The sequence below is a fragment of the Calonectris borealis genome, chromosome 2, assembly GCF_964195595.1.
Source record: "Calonectris borealis chromosome 2, bCalBor7.hap1.2, whole genome shotgun sequence".
Taxonomy (NCBI): Eukaryota; Metazoa; Chordata; class Aves; order Procellariiformes; family Procellariidae; genus Calonectris; species Calonectris borealis.
Window position 1 is genome coordinate 78163479 of NC_134313.1, and position 24900 is coordinate 78188378.

The 24900-nt window shown below is 40.2% G+C and overlaps 1 protein-coding gene across 23 annotated transcripts in view; it reads right to left on the reverse strand.

The window, feature by feature from the left end:
- Nucleotides 1-416: 416 nt before the first annotated feature.
- Nucleotides 417-24900, reverse strand: part of IKZF1 (IKAROS family zinc finger 1) — a 71829-nt gene continuing 47345 nt past the window's right edge. For 14 of the 23 annotated variants that reach the window (XM_075142398.1, XM_075142393.1, XM_075142385.1 and 11 more), the window contains 5 exons: nucleotides 22628-22888; nucleotides 16702-16869; nucleotides 14588-14713; nucleotides 9087-9221; nucleotides 417-4837 (listed from right to left, as the gene is read on the reverse strand). In XM_075142398.1, coding sequence (XP_074998499.1) covers nucleotides 4131-4837; nucleotides 9087-9221; nucleotides 14588-14713; nucleotides 16702-16869; nucleotides 22628-22888 — 1397 coding nt within the window. In that variant the 3' untranslated portion in view covers nucleotides 417-4130. Of the gene's footprint in view, nucleotides 4838-9086; nucleotides 9222-14587; nucleotides 14714-16701; nucleotides 16870-18647; nucleotides 18701-22627; nucleotides 22889-24900 lie in introns of those variants that run through there. The other 9 variants (XM_075142387.1, XM_075142392.1, XM_075142403.1 and 6 more) reach the window with 7 other exon arrangements.

Sequence of the window (24900 nt, forward strand, 5' to 3'; positions counted from 1 at the left end):
GGGTAGGAGGTAGCCAATGTAGGACTTGATCTTCAGCTTGGAGCTGGCTTAGCAAGGCTGCTTCACGTAGCTGGTGAGCGCAGGGTGACTGACACACCGTGACCTTTTTTGGCCACAGAAGATGGGTTGCGAGGACAGCAAGGATGAACTCACCGTGATGCGGGCTGTAGGTGCGGCGGCAGAGGCTGAGGCCAAGCACGATGCTCAGCTCTCCCTTGCTGCCCACGGAGCTGTCTGCCTGACCTTACCATACCTTGCCCGCACGCACACACAGTCACCGCCCCGCACGCACAGGGCCTCCAGCTGTACCGAATGACTTCTTCACTCACTAGGACAGTGACAGAAACGTTCTGGGGTTTGGGTTTTTTACCATGTTCTCTTGTCTTAAAAGATACATCTCACTTTACAGACGTAGCTTAATAACATTTCTAATTTTAATGAAATTTGCTTGTTTTTTTTTAAATACAATGTTCTCAAAGAAAAATGAAGTTACAATATAAAATCACAGCAAAAAAAAAGTGTCTAAATACAACTTTTCTATTAGAAAAGGCAGTGTCTAGGGAAGGGCTGGGAAGCGGTTATTTTTTACTTTTTTAAAACAGATATAAACTTAAAGCCATTCACCATGGGTTCAGCTAAACCATATCAGGGTATTGCACCATAGCAAAAAAAGAGAAAAAGGGAGATTACACTAATTTTCTGAGTGCACAGTTTGTTTCGGTGTACATACACACAACATCCTATTTTCATGCCGTCCTTGCATATGTTCATAAATAAAAATATTGAAACACTTGTTTCCAAACAAATTGAAGATGATTTCGTGCAAAAAAGAAAAAAAACACTGAAAAAAGCAGACCTAAAAAAGCCCCTTCATGAACAGGGAATGCTGTTTGCTCCTGCCTTTAGACTATGCCCTCTGATACACTGTGTCTTAATATACTTACTTATACTACTGTACTGTTTAATATACAACATCAACATATTCTGTAATAGTATAAATAAGAAAACTCCAGACCCAGGAAACAAACCCACTGTGATTGATAGTGCATCATCATGTCATATGAACCATTTTAGATATATATACACATACATATGTATATAAAATATTAATGATACACAAAACCACAGATAGGGCATGTGCATGTCAACAAGAAAAGTGACACAGAACCTCATACACGTGCGTGTGTGCACGGAGTTGTTGCAAAGGCAGTGAACCTACCCAGCAATCAGAAATCATGTTTAAACAATAAGTTCAAGGCAGTCTTAAACTCCACTGGAGCTATGCTTGTTTACACGGTTAATGAACGTGGCTTTATTTGCGTTGGATTTTAGTAAAAGCAAAGAAACAAAATCACCTGAGTGGGCTTCTGTCCCCCTCCCCTTTAAAGCTTGGGGTGTCTTAAAATGAAGGCTTAAAAAAAATTATGACATGGAGTATATAGTGGCCTAAATCTAAGAACAGTAGGAAAGAGGTGTAAGAGCAATAAAAGCAGAATTGTTTCTGTACAGCTGACATCTGACTTTACACAGGACATTGCAGCAGGGCTGGGAAATTACTTTGTCCCTTCTTGGTTGGTGTCAATCGAAAGTGGAGAGTGGGAAGAATAGCTGAATGTATCCCTACCAGCTATGAAAAAATGAACCCATTTCAACTTTATTTAAAAAAAATAATAAGGGAAACTCATCACCGTAAACTCCCCCCTTGAAGGTCCTCTTCAGGTCATTCCTATACAAAATATTCGGTAATACCTCGTTGCCAGGCACAGTCTGTCTTGAAGCTGAGCATTGACGACAAAACCGTGGTTGGGGCATGAAAGTGGCCGACGATTCCTTGTGCCCACCCCCTGCACAGTATCTTGGGCTGGAAGGTAACAAGCAATAATGTCTCTTAAGGCAACCGAGTTATAATGCAGGAGTGGAGAGGATCGCCTTTGGGCCTGTAGTTTACATTACCCATTTTCTGGGGGGTCATTGGCCATCCTGTATGTACTAGACTATCTTATATGTACTAGTGATTTGTTTTCAGTGTTGTGGGTATAGGCATCAGTCTACGGACGTTCATACACAGCATACACATCTGGTGGCAAAGCTACGAAATAGGCATGCATGCACGCACTGTCAATGTAAAAACACCTCTGTGCCCACGTGTCATATGAAGTAAGCGTCTTATAGTTGGCATGAAAAGCTAAGACATGAGATTGTAAAAGCATATATTTGTAATTCATTATTTCATCAGTATCTTTTCCTCTAACTTCAGTGTTGTTGCTCCTGACTTACACCTGCAAAAGTGAAAGCAGAAGAAGGAACTCTGCGTGCCTGTAATAGCATGTATATATAGGAAATGTATATCAAATATAGCTACGCATATCAGGCCAAACTGGCCTGAGTATAAGCGTTCACGGTTCCATCAAATCTCTTTTATAATAAATATATGTGCTTGCATGCACTTGTGAATGGAGAATGTGTAACTGTATGACAAGACTGCTAGTCCTGTTGGTTATATGACTGTGTTTATTGCAGAATATCCATTTATTATGCAGAGTGGAAGTATTTATACATTAAGTTAATAAGATGGGTTATTTTTACGAATGTTGCCCAGGAAGTATTGCAGCACCGATAACAGATTTTTATGCAGCTGCAAAAATTTCTTATTTGCCCAATCTTAAAGTACGAGGGTGTTTAGGGAAAGGAATGAACTATTTGGAAGAGGAAGTTAAGTAGAAGCTTTAAAAAAAGTAATTTTTTATATCAGCTGTGTTTGGGGTTAAAATCTATTCGTCATAGAAGTTTTTATTCTAACTGAAGTTACATATCTGCAGCAGAACCCGCCATGGAGAAAGCTCTTGGTGGACTTTACTGCACTCTGCAAAGTGCTGCAGTCTCTGGTCTCCATTCAGCAAACCACCATTTTTTTAACCTTCCACTGAAATAAAAGTAACTTAAAGCACATGGTGAAATGATTTGTTGAATAGAAAGCCAGGGTTCTCAGCACCTTTGCGGGGCTTGGTCCCTCATTAAACAGCAAGTGCTAGGAAAAAAGGAGAAGGCTACAAATTTCGACTGGCTGGTTTAATTCAGCTCAGTGCTTTAAAAATAATTAAGTGCAACACTTACGAGTACAAAATCTACAAGAGGACATCTTCTGTGCAAGCAAAATGGGATTTTTTTTCATATGTAAGAGAGGGACATGTGGATATTTTCCAGGCAGTTTAAAAAGATGAAAAATGCGCATAAGGAGACTTTCTCCACATGTATTTCTAGCTAGTGCTTTTCTCAACTGTACATCATACTTTTCTAAATAACTAAAACTTAAAAAAGAAAGAAAGAAAAATGAAATACACTGTAACTTGTTTATGCAGAGAGAGGAGGGGTTGCTTAACGGAAAGTGGGATTTTATTGGATAGGGAGGGAAAACATTTATTCAAAGAAGAGCCAACAATACCCTTTTTCTATACATTAAATGCAATTCATACTTCACAGACTATATTACAAGGGTGTTTCTTCTATCTTTCACATATCTGCTCGCCTGCCTAGTGACACAAACAAGGCATGCCATGATGTCAATACCAGCAGCACCCTTGCAGGTGGAAACGTTCTACTCTTTACCGCCAAAGCAACTCAGAACCCTCAGAAGTCGTCTGAGATGGGCCCCTCCATCTTTAGTTGAGTTTAATCTTCCCAAAGGGTCAAATAATACCAGGAAGTCAAAAAACATACGTCTGGTGTAAGAGCCCTACGCTCAGGGTGTTAAGAGAGAAAGCTTGGCCACTCCTGCCTGTTGCGTCCTCGTCTGTGTGGTGCGTCCTGTGCATGGTTAACAGTTTTGGCAAGGGAGGTTTGCAAGAAGCATCAGTTAAGGGAAAGGCTTTCAGCTATGTGACTACAAAAGCTCCTACTTACATTACTAAAGGTTTTTGGTGATTTTCAGTAAAAACTTTAGTACTCATTTTAGAAAACTGAGTTGCAATGCATGCTACCAAGAGGAAAAATCTTGTCTTGTGGGAGAAGATAGCTGAACTTTTGATTCTCTTGTTACTTGTACTGTCCAGCTGACTTGTGCTTTGTTGCTGTGGTGGCTCGTGCAGCTCCAGTAACGCAGCTGTTGAGGCTAGATCTGTGCTGGAGGAGTTTTAACTCATGTGGAAACGGTGCTCCCCTCGAGTTATGTGGGAAGAGAACTCGTACCTGTCCTGGCTATGGTAGCCACACATGTTGCATTCAAAAGGATCGCGGAACCCGTGGCAGCCCATATGGATCGTATACATCACGTGATCCAAGAAAAGGACTCGACAGTGTTCGCACTTGTAAACTTTCACTTGCTCCCCATTGCTGCTGATTACTTTGAAAGCATCCTGGGAATTGTCAGTACCTGCCCTCAAGACATCATATTGCCTGTTTTCTTCTTTTATAGAGATGCCATTTCTTGCATGGGGACCTATGTGGTTCGTCAGGTAAATTAAACCACTGCGTTCCTCATTATTGCTCTCTGTATCTGTTGAGTCTTGGCAACTGTTGCTGGGAGAGGCGTCTCGTTCCGAGGAGACAGATTTCGCTTTGGAAAGCAGCAACAAGTTTTCCACTGCGCTGTCCTGAGCTGTATGGTTGGAGCGAGCCTGATTGTCCCCGAGAGGTTTGTGGAGCTGATACATGGGGCTGATGACGGGCACCACCTCAGAACCACCTGGTGGTGTCTGGACAAGGGGACGCAAGGACTCTGCCCCCAGGTAACTGATGGCATTATTAATGGCCTGGTCTATAACGTGCGTCTGCATTATCTCATTCTCCTTCTCATAGTTGGTGGTGGCATCGTATGGAAGATCGGGCAGACATTTCTCACCTGCAGTGAAAAACAGTCAGGAGTTAGAGGGTTGATTTCTACATAATTAAGGAACTGAATATCATGGATTAATAAAACAGCAACATGGAAGAAAAGGGTTGATCAAATCCACCTCTGAAATTCACCTGAGGTATTCATAGTTCTCTAACATAGCTGGTCGGAAAAATGGTTGGTTGGTGTTTATTTTTTAACCTGCAAAATAATTTGAGGTCTTTGGAAAAGCAAATGGATGAAAACAGATTCTGGAAATAATTATATGGGGACTCATGGGAGCTAGAGATCGAGTGCTTCATCCTGTCTTTCTCTTTTCTAACTGGACTCCCTCATCTGCCTCCTACAGTGAGCTGAGGCATGCCTTTGTGGTGAGTGAAGACAGAGTACCAGCACAGTTACAGTGAGCCTGGCCTTCATGCTTCAAAGCATGAAGCACGTTATCAATATTTTCCCCTAAAATATTACAATTTTAGACTGGAAATTGTATGTTTTAGTTTTAGACCTTCAGTTTCTTACAAATAACCCACATCGGCAATGCGGTCACATGTCATTTCGGAGAAAAATCAACAAAAACTTAGATTTTCATATTGCCACCTTCCCCCCACACCTTGTTTTTTAAATAAGCCATGTTAGACACATTACCAGAAGCTACTCCTCTTCCTAGAAATTTTGTGTCAAAAAGTTATCACCTACAGGAGCAGCCAAGAACCATGGAAAAAATTTAAGTGCATTTATATTTGGCATGTATTTTTCCCACGAGGTAAAAAGCCCTATATAGAGCAAGATTACTTCTTACTTGTAACTTCGACTCTGATTTGGGATGCCAAAAGTAAGGGGGAACTCTTAATTTTTTTGAAATCAGACTGCACTAATATATCTCTAGCTGGATACCCTAGTACTGAACACTGAGTTTCACTACAATTTCTCAAAATTTCTGGACAGATAAGACTAAGCAAAACATAGAAGGTAAAAGTTAGGAGTGAGAGAAACTACTTAAATGCACAGGCGTTGATTTTATGAACCTGAACAGTCTTCTCAAACAGTGTAAACCATCAACGTTATTATCAGGCTCCTAACAGATTTCTGCAAATGCAAAGGAGTAAAAAATTCCCACAGATTCCTAGGGACTACCAATAACACATTATTTACAGTCTGGATGGATTTTCTAGCTCTGCAGATCTTGGGAAATTCATTGAAAGCCACAAACATCTCTATGAGATGCTGTCACCATTTCCTAATCAACATTACTTTTGCTGGTAGGCCTTGGGAAGTCCTAATTTGTCTAAAAGAAGTGCTAATAGGAGCATGGAAAATTTACCAGAAGGTCTGCAAATTAATTTATCAACAATTTCCCACCCAGTTTCTACTCAAATTGACTTTTCAAAGTCAGAGAAGAGCCCAGAAAACTTCTAGCATGACGCTATTGCAATGATGGGGCTAAAGTGTAGAAAGTCCTGCTCTCTACAGTTCCCACAAGGTGTGGTTTCATACTAGTTTGTCCATGCTCTGCAAGCAGAGAAAGAAACACTCTGAGCATTGCGTAAGTTCCTGTAAGGGATGTAGGGTACAGACACCTTCTAGCTATGCTGCCCAAACTTCTACTTCCTCTTGTTTCCTTTCCCTATTATTCGGACAATTTCAGCACCCCTCTACAGAGGTGCATTTTTTTTTTTCTCTCAGATTTACCCATTCTAATGCTATAGTTTTCAGGCAGAGTTTGAGCCTTAAGATTCCAAATAAGCGTTGTGAAAGACTCTTGAATGATATATAGAAAAACTGTCCTAATATGAATGTATACCCTTAATTCAAGGAGGAAAAAATGAGGTCAAAATACTTTGTATTCCATATGCACTGTATATCACTGAAAAGTTGGACTGGTCTTCGTTATACACAAAATTTTGGGCATCCAGAAGGCATGATTTTAATAGCTGTTTCTTGGGTAGTATTTGCTTTATGTAGCATAACTAGTTGGTAGGTGGACTGAGAGGATCAAGTGCTCATAAGAAGAATTTGTTTCCAAGCAGAACTGTCTGAAACAGGCACAAACTTGAGGTAGGCAGGTATCATTTCTATATCTGGGCAATGCAGATAATATTTGGACTCATTAAAAATAATAGCTCATTTCTGTGGTTATTAGAGCATAAGTAAATTAAACTGCTAATGGTTTGCACTGCTCATGGTTCTGCAGCAGATACCTAAATAGTAAAAACGCACTCAGTGCATGTGGGCACTTTTTTCTTTTCTTTCTTTTTTTTTTTTTTTTGGTTTGTTTTTACCCCGTCTCTTTTCTTTACTGCCTATTGTTTTAACATGATAAACATGTGTCAACCTCACCTGCAGTTCTCACTCTCTAGTTTGGATGGCTCAGTTCTGCTCTTTTGTTTGGGAGCTATTCCAGTTTGGAATAGATGGAGAATTTTACAGATAACTGGCTTAATTTGGTGAACAATCTCACTTTTGAAAGGCAATGAATTTAGCCTTGAGAACAACGAGCGAAGCAGCAGGCAGTATCTCTCTTATGCGAAGGATGCCATTTGCTCCTTCTCCCTGGAATTCAGCACGGAGATTGGGATGACACGGTAATCTACAGGAGCAATAAACATGTTTTATTACCCAAAAGCTCTCCTGACCAGCTGGCCAAACCTTGTGTTAATCAGGAATTTACCTATTACATGAAGCAGCAGGTGAGGATTGGAAAGGAAAGGATTTGGGGGCATTCTCTTGTCAGAAAAGTTCATCCTTTTGAAGGTTAGCAAATTTCCATAAATATCTGCTGTCAGTAGGTTGTCTTCCTACACCACACCCTGAATAACTAACTGACAGGAAACTCTGCCCTCCTAAAACTGATAGTTAAAGCGGTTCTCTTTACTGTTTCTCAGGGTGAAGAGAGAAAAGGAGAACAAAAAACTAGTCCACACCAATGGATACATCGCATATAGGATACTTGCTAGTACCTTTTAAATTTTAACACTTCTGCTCTTCCTGAAGCTTTCATAGAATTATTATTTTGCCTAATGCAATCAGTTACTAGAGTGTCTAAACGAATCACGTTTGCCTCACATAGTTGATATATTTTTGGTAACTACATCTACTACAACTTTTGTCCTTTTATAAGCATAAGCATTTCTTATTCTTGACTGCCTCCTGGAATTGTTGCCTTCGGACTTGAAGACAATCCTGGACTTTCATTTCAAACATTTTGTTGCACCTCCTGGCATAGCTCAGATTCCCCTTTCCTTGTCTCAGAAATACTAACTTTCCTTTCACCCTTGTGCCCTCATTGAAGAAGGTATGTTTGGAATTTCTATCCCATAAACTGGTCTTTTTTTGCCTTGACTTTTGACTGAAGACCTTCTTAAGGTGTGGTTTTTTTCAGAGACTTCAGTTTTCTCTGATTGTCTCCTACAGACTAATATAAATGAATGTGCAGAGAATTATAAAAGAATCTAACTAGATATGAGAATACGCTGTCCTCTGATCTCCCATGGTTTTATTCATTTAAGACTAACTCTATATAGCTGACAAAATATTGTCTGTGGGTCTCACTATTACAGAACTGATCTAACCACTACTTGGTACAGGCTTACCAAACAGAACAATATAGGTGTGGCCTCCATTTTTTCATTGTTAAGACAAAAACATGCCTACTAGGTGCAAATGGCATGAAGTTTTTGCATCATTTATAGAATGTACCCAAAGATCTTTTAATTTAGGTATTATTCTTAGACCTATGTATTTTTATTTCCATGATCATTTTGGGCTGTAAAAGCATACAGACTTTATGAAGGGGTGAAGAATATTATCCAGCCTATGCTCAACCATTCACAAATGCTTTCACAAACACCAATATGCCCAGATCTGGATGTCATCCAAGAAATTAATAAAATAACCCTGAAAGTGTGGTCAGGTGCTTTTCCAATAGGAAACTTCTATTCCTATCTTTAGGTTCTTAAGGCAACTTCAAAAGCCTGTCCAGATCTTATAATGATCTGGTTCATAAGCATTAGAAAAAGACAGGAAGACTTAAAATCAATCTCCAGATGTGGAAAATTAAACATGCAGAAATGTTCTCACTGGAGAAGTTTGGTGTTTTTTTTTTTTTCCCCAACGCATCGCTGTATCTGCTTCTATAGAGATAGATATTGCTAATTTAGTAAAACAAGTAAAATCATAAAGCAAAAGTAAAAATCCTGTGAGATGTTTTTTGGGTTTTGTTTTGTTTTATTTTTATAGACAGCAAACGTTTAACTCTTACCAACAAATTTCTGAGGCATAGAGCTCTTACGTTTGGCGACGTTACTTGCTAGTCTATCCAGCACGAGGGATCTTTCTGACCCTATCTTGCACAGGTCTTCAGCCATTTCACTCTGGTTAGTTTCGTCTTTTATGACTGAAATCAAATGACATCAGAAGGGTTAGGCATGCTTGTTCCATTTTAATGGAACTATTGTCTTCAGGTTATAGTTTCTCAGCTAATGTCTTTTAGCTCCAGCTGGAGCAACCAGCTGGAAGGAGGAGCTCACCACTGCACACACAGGATGATTCTGACTCCTGATAACAAAGTCCCTCATGCTGATTAATCTATGTACATGTTCATGTTTCCCTCGTTTAGGATACAAAAATGAGATTGCCAGTGCAAGGCGTCTGCCTGTATGTAACGTAATCACTCCACCCTTGTTCTACAGCCACTCTGCATTTCCATGAATAAATTACATCCTAACATTATACTGGACATGAAGCAGTTAATCTTTTCACCCTCCCGCTGTCACCCCCACCCATCCCTATGCAACTCTCCCAGTGGAACCGCCTGTATGATCATTGCTTCTTTAGCAGGAACAATGGACAAACTTCTCAACTCCAGCAGTGGAAGATGTATTTGCAAGCTCCACCAACCCTTCTCTCCTTTTCCCTTAGTAAATATTGCTATAATTCCTTGATGCAATTTGAGACTTTAAATGGCAATTTAGCCTGAGTTGCTAAAGTCACGTTTTTAGTGGAGCACTGATTTCCAACACTCAAGTGTGTTTCCCAACTTCCTGCTGCTGCTGAGACACTGGAGGATTAGAAAGGAGCTTAGTTGTGAGGCTCTAGGAAAGGGAGACTATTTCACTTTCACTACATTTCACATCAGTACTTTCCTACAGAAACAGAAGGGATGTATGAAAATGTACTGTCAAAACAATGACTATGAAAAATGTATGGAAAGGTATTTCTGGCTTCCAGCATCTAAAGGTGATATGCAGTGAGATCACAGCACAACTGGTTTTTGTTTTTTCTTTTTTTCCGCAAGCGAGGTCAGAGACAGGAGAGAAAGAGGTTAATTTTACTTTTACCTGCTACTAGGATATGGTTATTTTTCCTGAACTTGTGAGTTGCTATTAAAGGGAGAAGCACAAGATGATTTTTTAGACTTTGGTTCTGCAAGCTATTTCAATTAGGTGCACCACTCCACTGCATTTTGCCTTCTGTGCATACTGGAAAGAGCAGGTGAAGTGTCCTAGACAGCAACAACCCGCAACACCAAGCAGAATAGTACGCAGCTGGTTCTTGAGTCCCTGCTGCAGCAGCACATACTGCACCGTGCTGACAGTGTGACAGTGACCGTGACAGTGACAGGGAGTCTCATGGAGTTATGCCCCAGCCCCATAAGATGCTAAAGGTTGTGGCCAACGCAAGACATGAGCAGAATTTGGTCATGAAGATGCAGGATAGTAAAGGGCATTGATGGTATCTAGTCATCATCGAACAAGCACACACTAGCAAGCATCTTGTGCGGGCTAAGGCTTCCAGATACCACTTTAGGAAGAGACTTACACAGAATGTTTTAAAGCAGCCCGTTCGACGGGGAAACAAAAGATTGAATTTTTAATTAAAAGTTGAGATGATCAAGAAATATCTGTTTAGTATATAACAACATTCCATTTCTAATCAATTCAAGAGAAGGTAAGTTATGTATTCATCTTTCAAACTTTTAATATTGCAACTTTTTAAACCACTATAACCCCCCCCCCAAACTGGCCAAATTGAATTATGTACTAATTTCCAGGCTTTGCAACTGACACCCCCTGAAATTTGCCACCTATCTGATAACTATTTTTCTGTAATTTGGTGTCTGTGAACTGAAAAAAAAAAATTCTCTTTCCAAATGAAAATCCACAAGTGACGGAAGAAATTGTAATTGACACTTTTTAAACTTCATAAACTATTTCTGTTGTTATTTTATATAGGCCTGGTAAGACTTCAGCACACTTCCACTCAACTCAAAAACAAAACTCCAGTTAATATCTCTAAGAAAATAACTTCACATGGACAGTGAGATTGTAGTCCTCTAAAATAATAAGAGTTTTGCCATTTCATTCATCAGGTTTCTAATTTCATGCTGAATCTCCTTCCCTTAAAGAAAGTAAACAAAAATTAAAATAGAAATACAATCTCTTGTTCACTTCCTTACTCCTCTTTACTGGATCTTTCCCTTATTTAAGTACTTTCCAAATTACAGTTGGTCAAGGCCAACTGTATGAGGTTCAACAAGGTCAAGTGCCGGGTCCTGCACTTGAATCACAACAACCCCATGCAATGCTACAGGCTTGGGGAAGAGTGGCTGGAAAGCTGCCCAGAGGAAAAGGACCTGGGGGTGCTGGTTGACAGCCGGCTGAACATGAGCCGGCAGTGTGCCCAGGTGGCCAAGAAGGCCAACGGCATCCTGGCCTGTATCAGAAATAGTGTGGCCAGCAGGAGCAGGGAGGTGATCGTGCCCCTGTACTCGGCACTGGTGAGGCCGCACCTTGAATACTGTGTTCACTTTTGGGCCCCTCACTACAAGAAGGACATGGAGGTGCTGGAGCGTGTCCAGAGAAGGGCAACGAAGGTGGTGAAGGGCCTGAAGCACAAGTCTTATGAGGAGCGGCTGAGGGAACTGGGACTGTTTAGTCTGGAGAAGAGGAGGCTCAGGGGAGACCTCATCGCGCTCTACAACTACGTGAAAGGAGGTTGTAGCGAGGTGGGGGTTGGTCTCTTCTCCCAAGTAACTAGCGATAGGATGAGAGGAAATGGCCTCAAGTTGCGCCAGGGGAGGTTTAGACTGGACATTAGGAGAAATTTCTTTACTGCAAGAGTGGTCAGGCCTTGGAAGAGGCTGCCCAGGAAAGTGGTTGAGTCACCATCCCTGGAAGTATTTAAAAGACGTGTAGATGAGGCGCTTAGGGACATGGTGTAGTGGGCATGGTGTGTTGGGTTGACGGTTGGACACGATGATCTTAGAGGTCTTTTCCAACCTTAATGATTCTATGATTCTATGATTCTATGAAATTATATTTGTTAGATTTACAAGCTGATGGAAAGCTTTTACCAGTTTAGGTCCTTTCAGCTGACATTTTTTCTATGTACACAGCACAAAGTATTTTAAAAATGCTGTAAAAAACAATTCCACTGTAGCAGAATGTCAAATTAGATGCCCTAGCAGATTTTTGTGCCGACTTTTTTGAGTCTGGGGAAAAAAAAAGGGCCTGAATTATGACTCTAATAGCTCCATATCACACCATGAAATATTATAAGAACAGTGGTAGTATAACTGCTCAGTTTTCTAGATATACTGTAGAATGCACTAAAAATCCGAGAAGGATACTCGCTCATTCTCAACTGTTTCATTGTATGTTTTCATCTTTGGGTTTATAAGGGAAATAAATAATGTAAACATGGCAAAATGCTATGTTTGCAGTGAAGTAGAATAGATTCTTTAGAATGCAAAATACTAGGAAAAATGCAGGAAAGTTTTATTTTTAGAAATGTAAGGAATTGATTTATTAACTGAGTACTAAAATTTTTTATTTTAAGAGTGATTTTTTTGGCAAGTACAAGGTCTAAACCCAGAAGTTATTCCTTTAATTTTTTAATTTGCAAAAGCATTCCTATTATATCAAATACGAATTTATATGATGCTTTCAGTATATGCAAGGAAGAAGTAATTCTTCCAAGCTGTTGTGGTTTAACCCCAGCCAGCATCTCTTTGGTCAGTTGGGGTCAGCTGTCCCAGCTGTGTCCCCTCCCAACTTCTTGTGCACCCCCATCACTACTCACTGGTGGGGTGGGGTGAGAAGCAGAAAAGGCCTTGACTGTGTGTAAGCACTGCTCAGCAGTGACTAAAACATCCCTGTGTTATCAACACTGCTTTCAGCACAAATCCAAAACATAGCCCCATACTACCTACTGTGAAGAAAATTAACTCTATCCCAGTCAAAACCAGAACACAAGCATTCATGAATTCCCCAAGTTTTCATCCCACTGAGGTATTAGATTTTACTCTCTTGTCATGATTTGCTATAAACAAAGGTCCATCTCTAAAATCCTATTATTTCTTATTAAAGTTTATGATTCCTTATACCAGTTTCATCTGGACATTTTTGCTTACTAAGACTTTAGTAGCAGTTCAGCTACTCATTCACGCAGATTTTCATGTTCTGCATGCAGGCATTCAAAACCATGTGCCAGACACTGAAAATTCAAATCCCAAGGCAGAATATTTGCTTCTAAATCCTATCACCTCTTTGAGCAATAAGTGTTGCTGTCTACTGTATATTACGTTGAGCTTTTCTATTTATACATTCTCCAGCCCCTCAATAAAATTAGAAGGAGCGCTGCTCTAACATGCTGTCTGCCAGAAGCATCTCAGCTGTATTCACTGCTATCATTATGTGCATATACTTTACATTATTTGGTAGCATGTAGAAACATATTCAGGTTCTGTCCAGATATAAAATATTAGATGAGGCATCATTGCAAATAGGTCAGAGAGAACCTTCCATTTTTGTCATTTGACAAACCAAATAACATGTACTGACAGGATCAAAAAGGTATGCAAGAAATGTAACTTACTGTATGGGCTTAAACTCCACCACAGAAGCTGGATCTTATATTCTCCACCTAAAACTGCACATGCAAGGGGATTTTGTATGGCTGTTTACTGTGATCAATCCCATACAGATCTTTAGGATCCTTGTTTAAAAAAAATCCAAACCCCAATATCTGCTTGCTCTATTTCTGGGCATACCTTTAGATTTGATATTCTCCAAGAAATGGACTTTACCTTCATCATAAGACTGGTCTCAGAGAAGCACAACAGCTCCTCACCTTCCCCCAGTTTTCTTTTAAAGGGGAGGTTGGGAAGAAGGGTGTCAACAAATTATTAGCCTTTCTGGACCTTCTCAGTCAAACTGGCTAAATTAAATGCCTCTGGCTTCATGTTTTCTTGCTTGAGTGAGATCAAAGTCAGATGGCTTATCCTTGTTAGATGAGTTGGTCCCAGTGGTCAAGTGAGCCCCTTAAGCTGTGCCTGGGAAGGCCAGGAGATGTGCAATGCAGAAGATTCTGCAGCTCTACCTAGAACACTGAGATTAAGTCTTCATTAAGAATACATCCACAAGAGTACTGCGATATAGGACTCCAATTAAAAGGGAACGTTGGTGAGAAGATGTAGTCATACTTTCTTAAGATGGTGAACTGAAATTTTCGAGGTCTTGCAAGTGTTTTGCTACATGCCTGAGTTTTACTTTGGCTTTTTGCTTAAGCTAAACAGAAGGAGACAACAGCCAAATATTTATCAAATACAGAATAAATCCAGAAGCAATATCATACATATGGGGTTTGTGTGTGCCTTCCCAATGCAAAAGATGCCACAAATGGTACTACTGTTCCTTTTGCACTCCTTTTTCTGCGTACATGACAGGACAGCGTTAATCCCCAAACGGACATGTTTATTACCTGAATAAAGGCTGCTTGAGATATTCATGGTTTGCAGGTAGTTATGACAGCGTTCTTTATGTTCTTCCAAAGAGCTGCGCTGCTTATAGCTGCGACCACAGTATCCACACTTATGGGGTTTTCCAACTGGAGAAAACACAATTAATTGAGAGAGTCAAATGAGGTATTCAACAGCATATTAATAATGGTAAGAACAACGGGAAAAAAGCCCACCCCAAAAATAAACCCATGCTGTGGTTAACTGAAGAAAAATTTTGTCAATTAAAAAAAAAAAAAACTAATGGAAAACTAGTTGAATATCTTTACATCAACAGGCCAATTCTGTGGGTGCTGCAAGCTGATTTCAGATGATTCACATCAGATAAGGACTGCGACATTAAATCTGCACAAACGGCATCTACACAAGTGAGAAACTGAGACACCTTCAAAGGTCTGAGCATACTTGCTTTAGTGCCTAGCTCCCACAGAGACTGCCACAGGGGAACTGGTGGTGTAGGTAGAGATACTGCCCACGGCTGGATGTCGGTTCTGATGTAACCAGAACCAGTTCTACCCTTTTAGGACAATGTTAGATTTCACATGTTTTCTTGTCCTCTGCTTCTGGAAATTCAAGAGACATGGCATGACAAAATTTTTTCTGTATTACACCAATCCAGATGTAGGCAGTTCCAGGCATTTTGTAGTAACAATATGGTTTCATGGACTTCTGGACCTGAATTTTCCGTCCTAGCATGACAAGTCTGTCACCTTATATGTTATTTCACAATTTTAGATAGTTACACAGCTGAATTTTATTTACAAATTCTCAGGTGAAAATCAGATTCAGACATCCAACTTGTTTTATAATGTATTGATGTCAATTTGCCAATTGCAGGAACTAATAAAAATCTACAGTTTATGCATTGTCTCTTTAGCTACGGAATCCTTAGAGTTTGCCAAAAGTGTCTAGGTGTAATTTCATGTGTATAAGAAAAATTATGTTTAAAATTGTGCAGCCATGAAAATCAGTAACAGTAAGGGAAAGGGAGGCAAAATAGCATTTTAAAGATGTGCTTTCCTGAATCAGGTCAGGACCAAACAGGAGAAGTGGAAATTATTTTGGACATCTGGGACCAACACTAGGGATCTTGCTCATTAATGTGTGTGCTAGAGAAGAATTTCTTTAGTTTTGTGCAACACAAAAATGTCACTTTGAGAGCTCCTCTTCTGCTACCCAGAACTTGGTCCCAAAGCCAACTTTTGCAAGTAAAGTTACCAGTGTCCATTCCAGCAATTTGTTTTGGAGGTCTCCTATACAAATAACAATTTGGATTTCCAGCTTAGCTTGGGAAACTAGATGAAGCAACACCCTGCTTTTAAAGGCATTTTAAAGGTGCTAAATTGGTGTTGCTTCACAGAAGGTATGTGACTATGGCTTCTATCAAACAATGAGAGGTTCATGGCAATGGCAAAGCACAGCTATTTAAAAATATTTATTCAGATCTCCATGTTACTGTTGAGACAAAACACTGAAAAACTCTAGCAGAGTCCTCTTTTTTGGAAGATTATTATCTTTCTCTCTCCCACCCTCTTCCTCCTTCCCACCCTTTACTCTTTCAAAGTACTTGCAATAACAAGGTGCAACAAAAAACTGCTACTAAATGCTGTCGGTGGTATTCACTCCTTAGGTCGAGAATGACTACCAGACTGGAGGTTTTTGAGTCTTCGTGACTTAAAACCTACTGTGTTTAGACCTTATATTATCTCTATGTGCGGATAAATGCCATCCAAACCCTAAAACATTCATCAGCTTTAATTCATGTTCGCAGTTCCATGAAATGGATTACTCACATGAGGCTTGTAAGATGAAACCCTAATACAGAAACTTTTAATCAGCCAAGAAGTATGGGGAAAAAAACAGTTCTTCTGGTGAAGGATCATGAGCGTGAGATGAGTTTAGTCATTTCTTTGCTGCTAAAGCACTGTGGCCAGCTCACAGATTGGTTAACCCCAATATGGGGCTACTCGCCTCCCCGGGGTGAGAAGACCTCTCAGGCTTGGTGGCCGCAAACACCCCCATCTCCTCAATGGGTGCAGTGACGAGCGCCCCGGGACAGTCCCGCACCTTCACTTACCCGAGTGAGTCCTCAGGTGTCCTGTGAGGGCATCCCTGCGACGGCAGGCGTAGTTACACAGGTGACACTTGAAGGGCTTTTCACCCGAGTGCAACTTTATGTGGCGCAGAAGGTTGCCCTTCTGTGTAAAGGAGGCTCCGCACTGATTGCACTGGAAAGGGCGTTCTCCTACGGGGAGAAGGAGAAAATATGTGAGAACAAAAAATCTTACGTGGTAACAAGAGAAAGATTTCAGTGAGAAAGTTGTTTTCTCACTACTGCTCTGTGACTTCCACCGGCTGCAGGTTTGATATAACATGAGGCTTTCAGACTAAACCTGCCAGTTTCTTAATGCTTCACTGGCTGGGTCAATTTGATCTGAAAATCTAATTTTTTTTTTCTAAATCAGAATGGCACATCACAATGCAAATTCAAACTCATTTAAATAAAGTGACTGCAACATTTTGTGTTGAAGAGCCACTCTTCCTGATCAGCAGTTTTGGAATAAACCAATATCCAATTTTGCATGTTGTGGCATTTGGTGGGGTTTTTAATGTGGCTTTTTTCAAAGGGTCTTTAAAATATGCCACTGAAGCAGCAAAATAAAAAGGAAACTCATTAAAAATGCATTTCAGGATCACAAGTTCATTTCAGCGTTACATTCTTATATTTAAATGAAAGGCACTTCATTATAACAGTTATAATAACTTCTTTTCATTTACATTTTCCCTGTATTTTCCCTTTCAATTTCTTCTCCATTACCTGTCTGTCCCTAAGCAGCCAAATCAGGAAAGAGACAGAGAAAGAGAGAGAAAGAGAGAGACTAAAATCACATAAGTTAAGACAGTGCAAAGGAAGCCCTGTACTGCCGTGCCAAACTCCCAACCCTTCTCTAGGTAAGGTATGAACAGAGGAGCTGCACAAATGGGCTCTGCTGGTCTATACTTTGGATGGACACAGGATAAAACTTGAAGAGACACAGCGTTGATTTGTCTAAACTGGTGCCTGTTATCAAGGAAGCGAATCAACTAGTCTTTGCAAAAATTAATATGGCTGTTGTTTGCTTTTTAGTGCTGTTTAAAATCAATATGCTCATTTATTCGCTTAGCTATTTTTTAAAAATTTAAGATAGATGAGGCCTTTTTTTAAGTCAGTGGGAAATAAAATATGTTTCCAGTTGTACCAGATAGGAGTAAAGGAAAATTTATACATGAAAGCACTCCATCAACAGGATCCACTCCTGCATGCTGTTTCTCCTTAGCCGTCAACTAAGTCAAACCAGCCTTTGACACTCATTTGCTGAATTCTGTTTCTCTTAGGTGTAAATGTAATCTGCTATAGTAATTATAATGCATCGACAATATTAGAAACAGCCCAGAGATGACCTGTTCTTAGTTTTGATTTTCTTTATATAACAATAATATTGAATTTAAAATTTCAGTACTGAAGTTAAAATATAAAAAAAGTAAATACAAATTAAAAAATTTATTTCTTCTCTCCTACTTAACTATCATGTATTATTTTGCACATCTAGGACCAACTTGTATGTCCATACGTGCGCATATATGTGAAGCATGATCATTTTTGACTTTTGGGTAATGCAATAGAACAGCTGAAAATCAATTAGACAGCAGCACCATCCCAGCCCCAAAATCTGCAAAATCTACCGTCAGGGCTGGCAGCTTTAGCATTCAGCAAACAGTAAAATGAATCTACTTTATGGCAAGATCTTTCCATTGGTCAAACAGCTTCAAGCAGGTCAGCATAGTCCCTGTCAAGCCAAATGAGCTCACTTTCTTTGTCCATCAGGTAACTGTATTCATCTAAACTACATCCGCAACTGCTTCAACTGGGGTGGCCCCAAAAATGCCAGCATTAGCCTTACAAGATTTTGCAATGTACTTCATAAGCCATGCACAGTAGTTGTTACGGGAAAAAGAAAACAGGTAAGAGTCTGTCTGCTTTACCTCTTAATCTTTGGGGCAGTTACTCAGCGTGGAAGGTATTTTTCAGAAATGGACTGAAACAGTAATGAAGAAGTCAGTTTGTCATGGGGGACACAAATTCAGAAGAAATGGTTAATTCTTACTAAACAGCTATTCTAGCATTCATTTCTGTTATTTTTACTCAGAGGAGTGTAAGAGGAGGAAACGAGGATTGTAAAAGTACTCCAGGAATGAAATGTAAAGCAATGTAAGAATGAAATGTATCTCCAGCCTACAGCTCTTGCAATTACAGGGTGAAATCTTGCACTGGCTGGAGAGGACAGATGGAGAGAGCATTTCAAATGAGACTTCTGCATACCAAATATTTCTACAAAACTTACAGTGGGATCAAATGTAAGGGAACCTGCACTACGTTGCTGTATAAGGGAAAAGACACCACCACCAAAAGACCCTAAAACTACATGTAGCTTGGCCGGCCCTTGGTCGTCCATGCTGCAACTACTGGGGTGGGGAATGCCTGCCTTGTGAGCCCAGCAAAGCTCCCAGCCCTGCTAGGATGGAGACGGTCGCTGATGGAAGCTTACTGGGTGTGGCGCTATCCCCCAAAAATGGGGAAGGGACAGGACAGAAGGAAAAAATACATAATGCATCTTTTGTTTAAACGTTATTTTCTCACCAGTTCTGAACAGCACATGTCTATCCTGGGTGGATTTCACTGCACGGTGTGCAGCTATGGACGAATATGGGCCCAGGAACAAAAACTGCAATGGGACCTTGAATTGAATCAGCCACCATTGCAGTGATTTGCAAGCCTTAGTGGGAGCACGGGCCCCGGACTACTTATTCAGTGAAGAATATTTATCATCTTAATCGAAATCTTTCTCATTTCTTAAACAATATAATGACAAAATCACCTAATACTCAGAGATGTGCATAGCGCACTTTTTTTTTCTTTTTTAATGCTCATTCTTCAATGTGCATTAGTTCTCTAAATAAATTTGAGACATTCAGACCCAACTAACAAGACATAAGTGAACTAACTGGTGACTTAAGTTAAAGGAGTGTACATATAAGGAGGGAATATATATACCTATGCACACACACATATATATGCACATATATACATATGCACACATACACACACATATGTGCACACTGAGCAAGTGAAGCCTGAATCTATACCCTGAGGTCTCAGCACCAGGGAGCAGGAGGGGATTTCTCCCTTCTTTCTAGATCTCCTTTTTCCTAAACACCAAGCCAGACAGCAGCAAGCTGGAGAAAATCAACGTACTGAAAGCCTTGGGGAATGAGAGTGAGGATAGGCGGGCATCTGTGAGTGGGATTCGCTCTGCAGACAGGAGCAACAGGTAAGGCACTAGGAAGCAGTTAGTGCTGTACAGCTGCTTGCAGACAGGAGGGGGCAGAAATATCAGGTGCTGCTCTGCATATCTGCTCTTGGCAGGTGTATTCATTAAAAGTAATTATGCCTTTTATCAGGTCAGGCAGTCACTTTATTTTGGCACTTTAGTGTGCTAGAGTTTTGTTCACTTATCAAATATTTATTTAAGGAAACCTCACTGCATATGCAGGTTTTACATGAATTAGCAGCAAAGTAATTCATTTGCGAGTCTTATTCCTTCACCGGGCATGTATTGAAATGGGCTTCCGTGTAGTCAGTTAAATGTCTGTAATAGTATATTCCATTTCTCCTTTTAATTTTCACAGCGCAGCTGAAAGGAAAAGAAGTCACCACTGTTTTCCCATGACGTCCCTTTAATTTAATCTACCAGCTCCCAGCCTCTACTCCCTTACCAGCCCCTGAAAAAGTGCCTGAGCTCACCTGAAGAGGCTGCTCAGGAGAGGAGCTGAGGGCGAGGCCGGAGGGAAGGCAAAGGCTTTCTTTCCATGGAAGGACTCAGGGGCGCAACTTCACACCCTTTAGTTTTATTAAGTGTAAAAGAAGGGGGTCCTGCTGAGCGAAGCGCAGCTCGTGGATTGCTTCCACGTTAGGTTTTAACTACATTCTCTGATTAAAAAGAGTGTCCCGTTGGCAAGGTGAGGGCTCTGCAAAGGGTGGAGAAGTCTCAGAGTGACAGCCCTTGCGTGGTAGCACCCTGAGCACCATTGGCAGGCCCATGAGTCCCTCTGCCAGGCAGGGAGTTTGGGCTGCTGGAGGTCTGTGCCAGGGAAATCGGTGAGGCAGCCCCCGGGCATGCTGCCACAGGGAATGGGCAGCCCAGCTCGTCCTCCGGAGACTCAGCCTGCCGGGTGCCAACCCATGCACTAGAAACAAAGGCAGCTCTGCCCACCGCCTCTCTAAAATCAGGTGTGTCCCCACAGAGGCCATTCAGCCCTGGTGCGAACACTGACCTTTGAGGGTGCCTTTGACCCTCAGGGACCCGAAACAGCTCCTCCAAAGCAGCAACAGCATACTTTTAATGCAACAGCAGCCTCCTTAAACAAGCACAAAGACTTCTACCTCTAAATGCATTTTAAGTTGTAACATTTTATTTCAACTAGTACAGCATCCTCTTCAAGCCCATGGGTCTGTTTAAAAGGCCTCATGTCCAAGTCATTTTCCATATACATTTTATCAACTTTTAAAGGATCGCATTAACATTCAATTAAAAAAAAAAGGAAACAATCGATCAACAAGCACTCTATTATATCTAGGAAGTAGGCTGCAGCCTCCCTTCTGAGAACTAGTTGTAGCTTTTCCAATAAGGATAATTATCTGCTCTTCCCTGGCAGAGGGATTTAGCATGTTGAATTGAAGAGTGCTTTGAAGCAGGCAATGTCACAGCATTGACAGCTATCATCAGCACTGCTTCTGAACGTGGCTAACCCGCGTTACACTAACAGATCACACCTTCCAGAGCTTGAACAGTCACAGTTACAATGACAGACATTAGCACTGGGGTGGATGGACGACACTCAGGGTCTTTTCATGGATGCTCGCCCTTAAAATCTGAAAGCACTTTGCTAATCTCACTCCTTAGGAATTCTGGGGAAATCATTTAAGCATGACTGGGGGATGAGGAGGAAGAAAGTATCTATGTGTTCACTAGCACGACTATTTCAGTGGAATTTAACCATCGGACAGGTTGTTCTTACCTTAAAAATATTTTAAAATTCCCTCTCATTTGAATATTCATACAAAAATGCCAATTTATTTATTTATTTTCAAAGTAGCTTGTGTAGCACAACAGTATAGTTCAGTTCTTCTCTTTTGACTACGGATGATCTTAGAGTTTAGATTGGAAACCTAATTTTTAGACAGCTTATATCAGGTAAGATGAGACTCACCCTGGTCTTCACTTCTTCATTTGTTTCAGCCTCTTAATTTTTGCACTCTTTGAGATTATTCAGAATTAGAAAATTGAGGCAAGAAGATTCACAGCACTGTATAATGAAAAGCCATCCCTACGGAGCACAACATCTTTACATGTCTCTTTTAGTGTCCCAGTGAAAACCCTTTAGTCCAGATTTGACCAGTGACAATGCTTGTTTTTACTTCATGAAACAGTTGACATAAAATTAACACCATTTTACTAAGACTGACAGTACAGTTCCCTTAACATTTATTTTGCCATTCACTTTCATAATCACTGATCCATAATGAGCTTTGTTGCATTGTTGGAAACATTAGAACTGGGTCGATTTCAGAGTTAGCCACAAATGCGTTTTTCTTCAGCAATTCTTAGAAATTTCTTAGAAATTAAAAAGACGACTTTACATTTTTTTTTAAATTTGAATTTTTCATGTAGCTTCAAACCAAAAAAACTGCACAATTTCTAGCCCAATAGATAGACTTCCATCAAGAAAAAATCTCAGTTCCTGTGCTGTCTGAAATGGCATAACAAAATAACCGAGTTCCAAATGCCCACCGATGCTGCATTATCTTATAAGAGGGAACATGTGCATGATACAGAAAATAAGTCTTAGTTCCTAATACGTGGCCAATTCTTGTCAACTAAAGGAAAAACTATGGCAGGCCTTACCAGTGTGGCTTCTTTTGTGAACCATGAGCACATTGGGACCGATGCAAATTATCCCACAGATATCACATTTTAGCTTTCCGTTAGGAAGTCGAATGCCTCCAACTCCTGACATAGCCTTGCTGCCTGGGCCATTGTGTGAGCCATTCATTTTCTCTCCCGAGGTATCAAGCATTCGTAAATCCTCCGCACATTCTTCCCCATTCATTTCACAGGCACGCCCATTCTCTTCATCACTCTGAGTCTCTATTTTAATATTACCGGCTGAAAAAAACAATACAGGATGCCACTCAGTTTTGTTACAGAATAAATATGGTGGCAAAGAAACAGTCACATCAAAGGAGATAACATCTAAACAGCATGTACAATATACCTAAATTACACAAGCTACAAACACAACTACATTTCTATGGGCAATGCGATGAGTTTGTAACACATGGAGCAATGAACAGTGAATATCAGTAAGACAAATACAAGGCATCCAGGGAGCTGGGAACCCAAACAACATTACAAGTCTGTTCCTAGGTGACTTTGAGATTTTTACATTTGTAGCATTCATTTTGACAATTCAGGCTAATTGGAATGAAACTTAAAATGAATCCACTTCACATGGATTTGTCCAAAACAACTGTGAAAGTAAGTAACTCATCAAAGACAATGAATGAAAATGAACTGAAAATGCAACATTCTCCACTTGGCAGGAAGATCCTGAGAGCTGTACTGAATCCAAATATTTGGTTTGCAGTTCTATGGAGTAAGCAAGGACAATGGCAAAGCAAAGAGTACAAACACTGATAAAGAAACTACGGTGGTGAAGGATGGAAGGAAGAATTTAAGAGCAAGAACTAGCATTACAGGAAATTATAGGAATGATAATTGTGTGTTTAGGACATCAGGATTAGGATCGCTGAATAAGAGGAGAGGATCTCTACAGCCATGAGCTACTATTGAAAAACAGTCAAATCATCAAAGGTGGGTTGGAGAACTGTTTTGACTTTATTGGATAAGTCTTTTGTGTTCTAATCCCATAGGTGACAATCGCTTGCAACTAGAAGAAGAATTGAGGTATAAATTTGGCATAACCTCACTACATGTGACAACACGTAGGTTGGTAAATTTGATCTGATATGAATACAGCAAGCCTAAACGTTATGGAAAAGAGCCAAGATTCAGATCAGTTAATGCCAGTATTCATGCCTCTTCTCTCCACAGGACTGTATGATGTTTTGTGTAGAATAAATCATCTTTACAGTTATTTCCCTCTTTTCTAATCTGATTATTTTGGTGAAAAAATAGTTTGTCATTAGACTGAAAAAGACCATTTCATTGCCCCAAATCTTACTTTCCTTTCAGTGGAAAACCTCTTCCTTCTCCCCACCCCACTCCAAAAAGGAGAGCATTTGCTTTAATGGCTAGCTGAGTATACAACGGGTCTGTTTCACTCAATAAAGACCAGGTCTTTTCCTTTCTGGAACAGTGGTTTTATGGTAGCCTTAATCATAAGTGGTGGTGTAGCAATGACATAATTAAGCTATGGGCAATAATTACCTCAAGAGATGAAAGACCTTGACATTCATTTGAAATTGAAAGGTTTGACGAGCTCTTCTCTGCTACACCCTGCAACCTCCCAGGTGTCTCAGGAAGATTGCATGGATGTAACTGACAAGAGTATCTTGGACTCAAAATCCTACTGGGAAACACGTTGAGCGTGAAGATGTTCACATTTCTGAACACCGCTTGACTGGACACCTTCTATAAGGTCTACCAATCTAGGCATTTTAATGATTTTTCAAATATTGCATTTTTAATAGAAATCATATGCAAGACAGAATGAGTGCACATTCATAAATAGCAGTTTTTCCTTTAAAGTGTATGCCCTAAAAAGGGAATAATTTAGAGATATGGAAAACAAAAATCAATGACTAAACAGTGATTTACAAAGATGGTATGACTGGCTAAGTGATCTACACTATTCTGCAAATTTAGTGAACTACAACCCTGTACTGCTGTTTTCACCATGGTGAACAGAAGCAATAGAACTATTTGGCTTGAGCATATGACAGATTTTCCATAATTCACACACCAATTTTTTTTCTTAATTATAAGAATAATAAGTTGAATGTAAATATATTTATACAAAACAATTACAGGCTCCTTGCCTGCCAGGGACTTGGAGAAGGTGGCTTTTGAAGTTTTATGTTAAGTTAAAACAAAATACATGTGAACAAAGCAAAAAGATCAGACTACTTAAGCCCTTTGGTAGCGTATGCAGACAA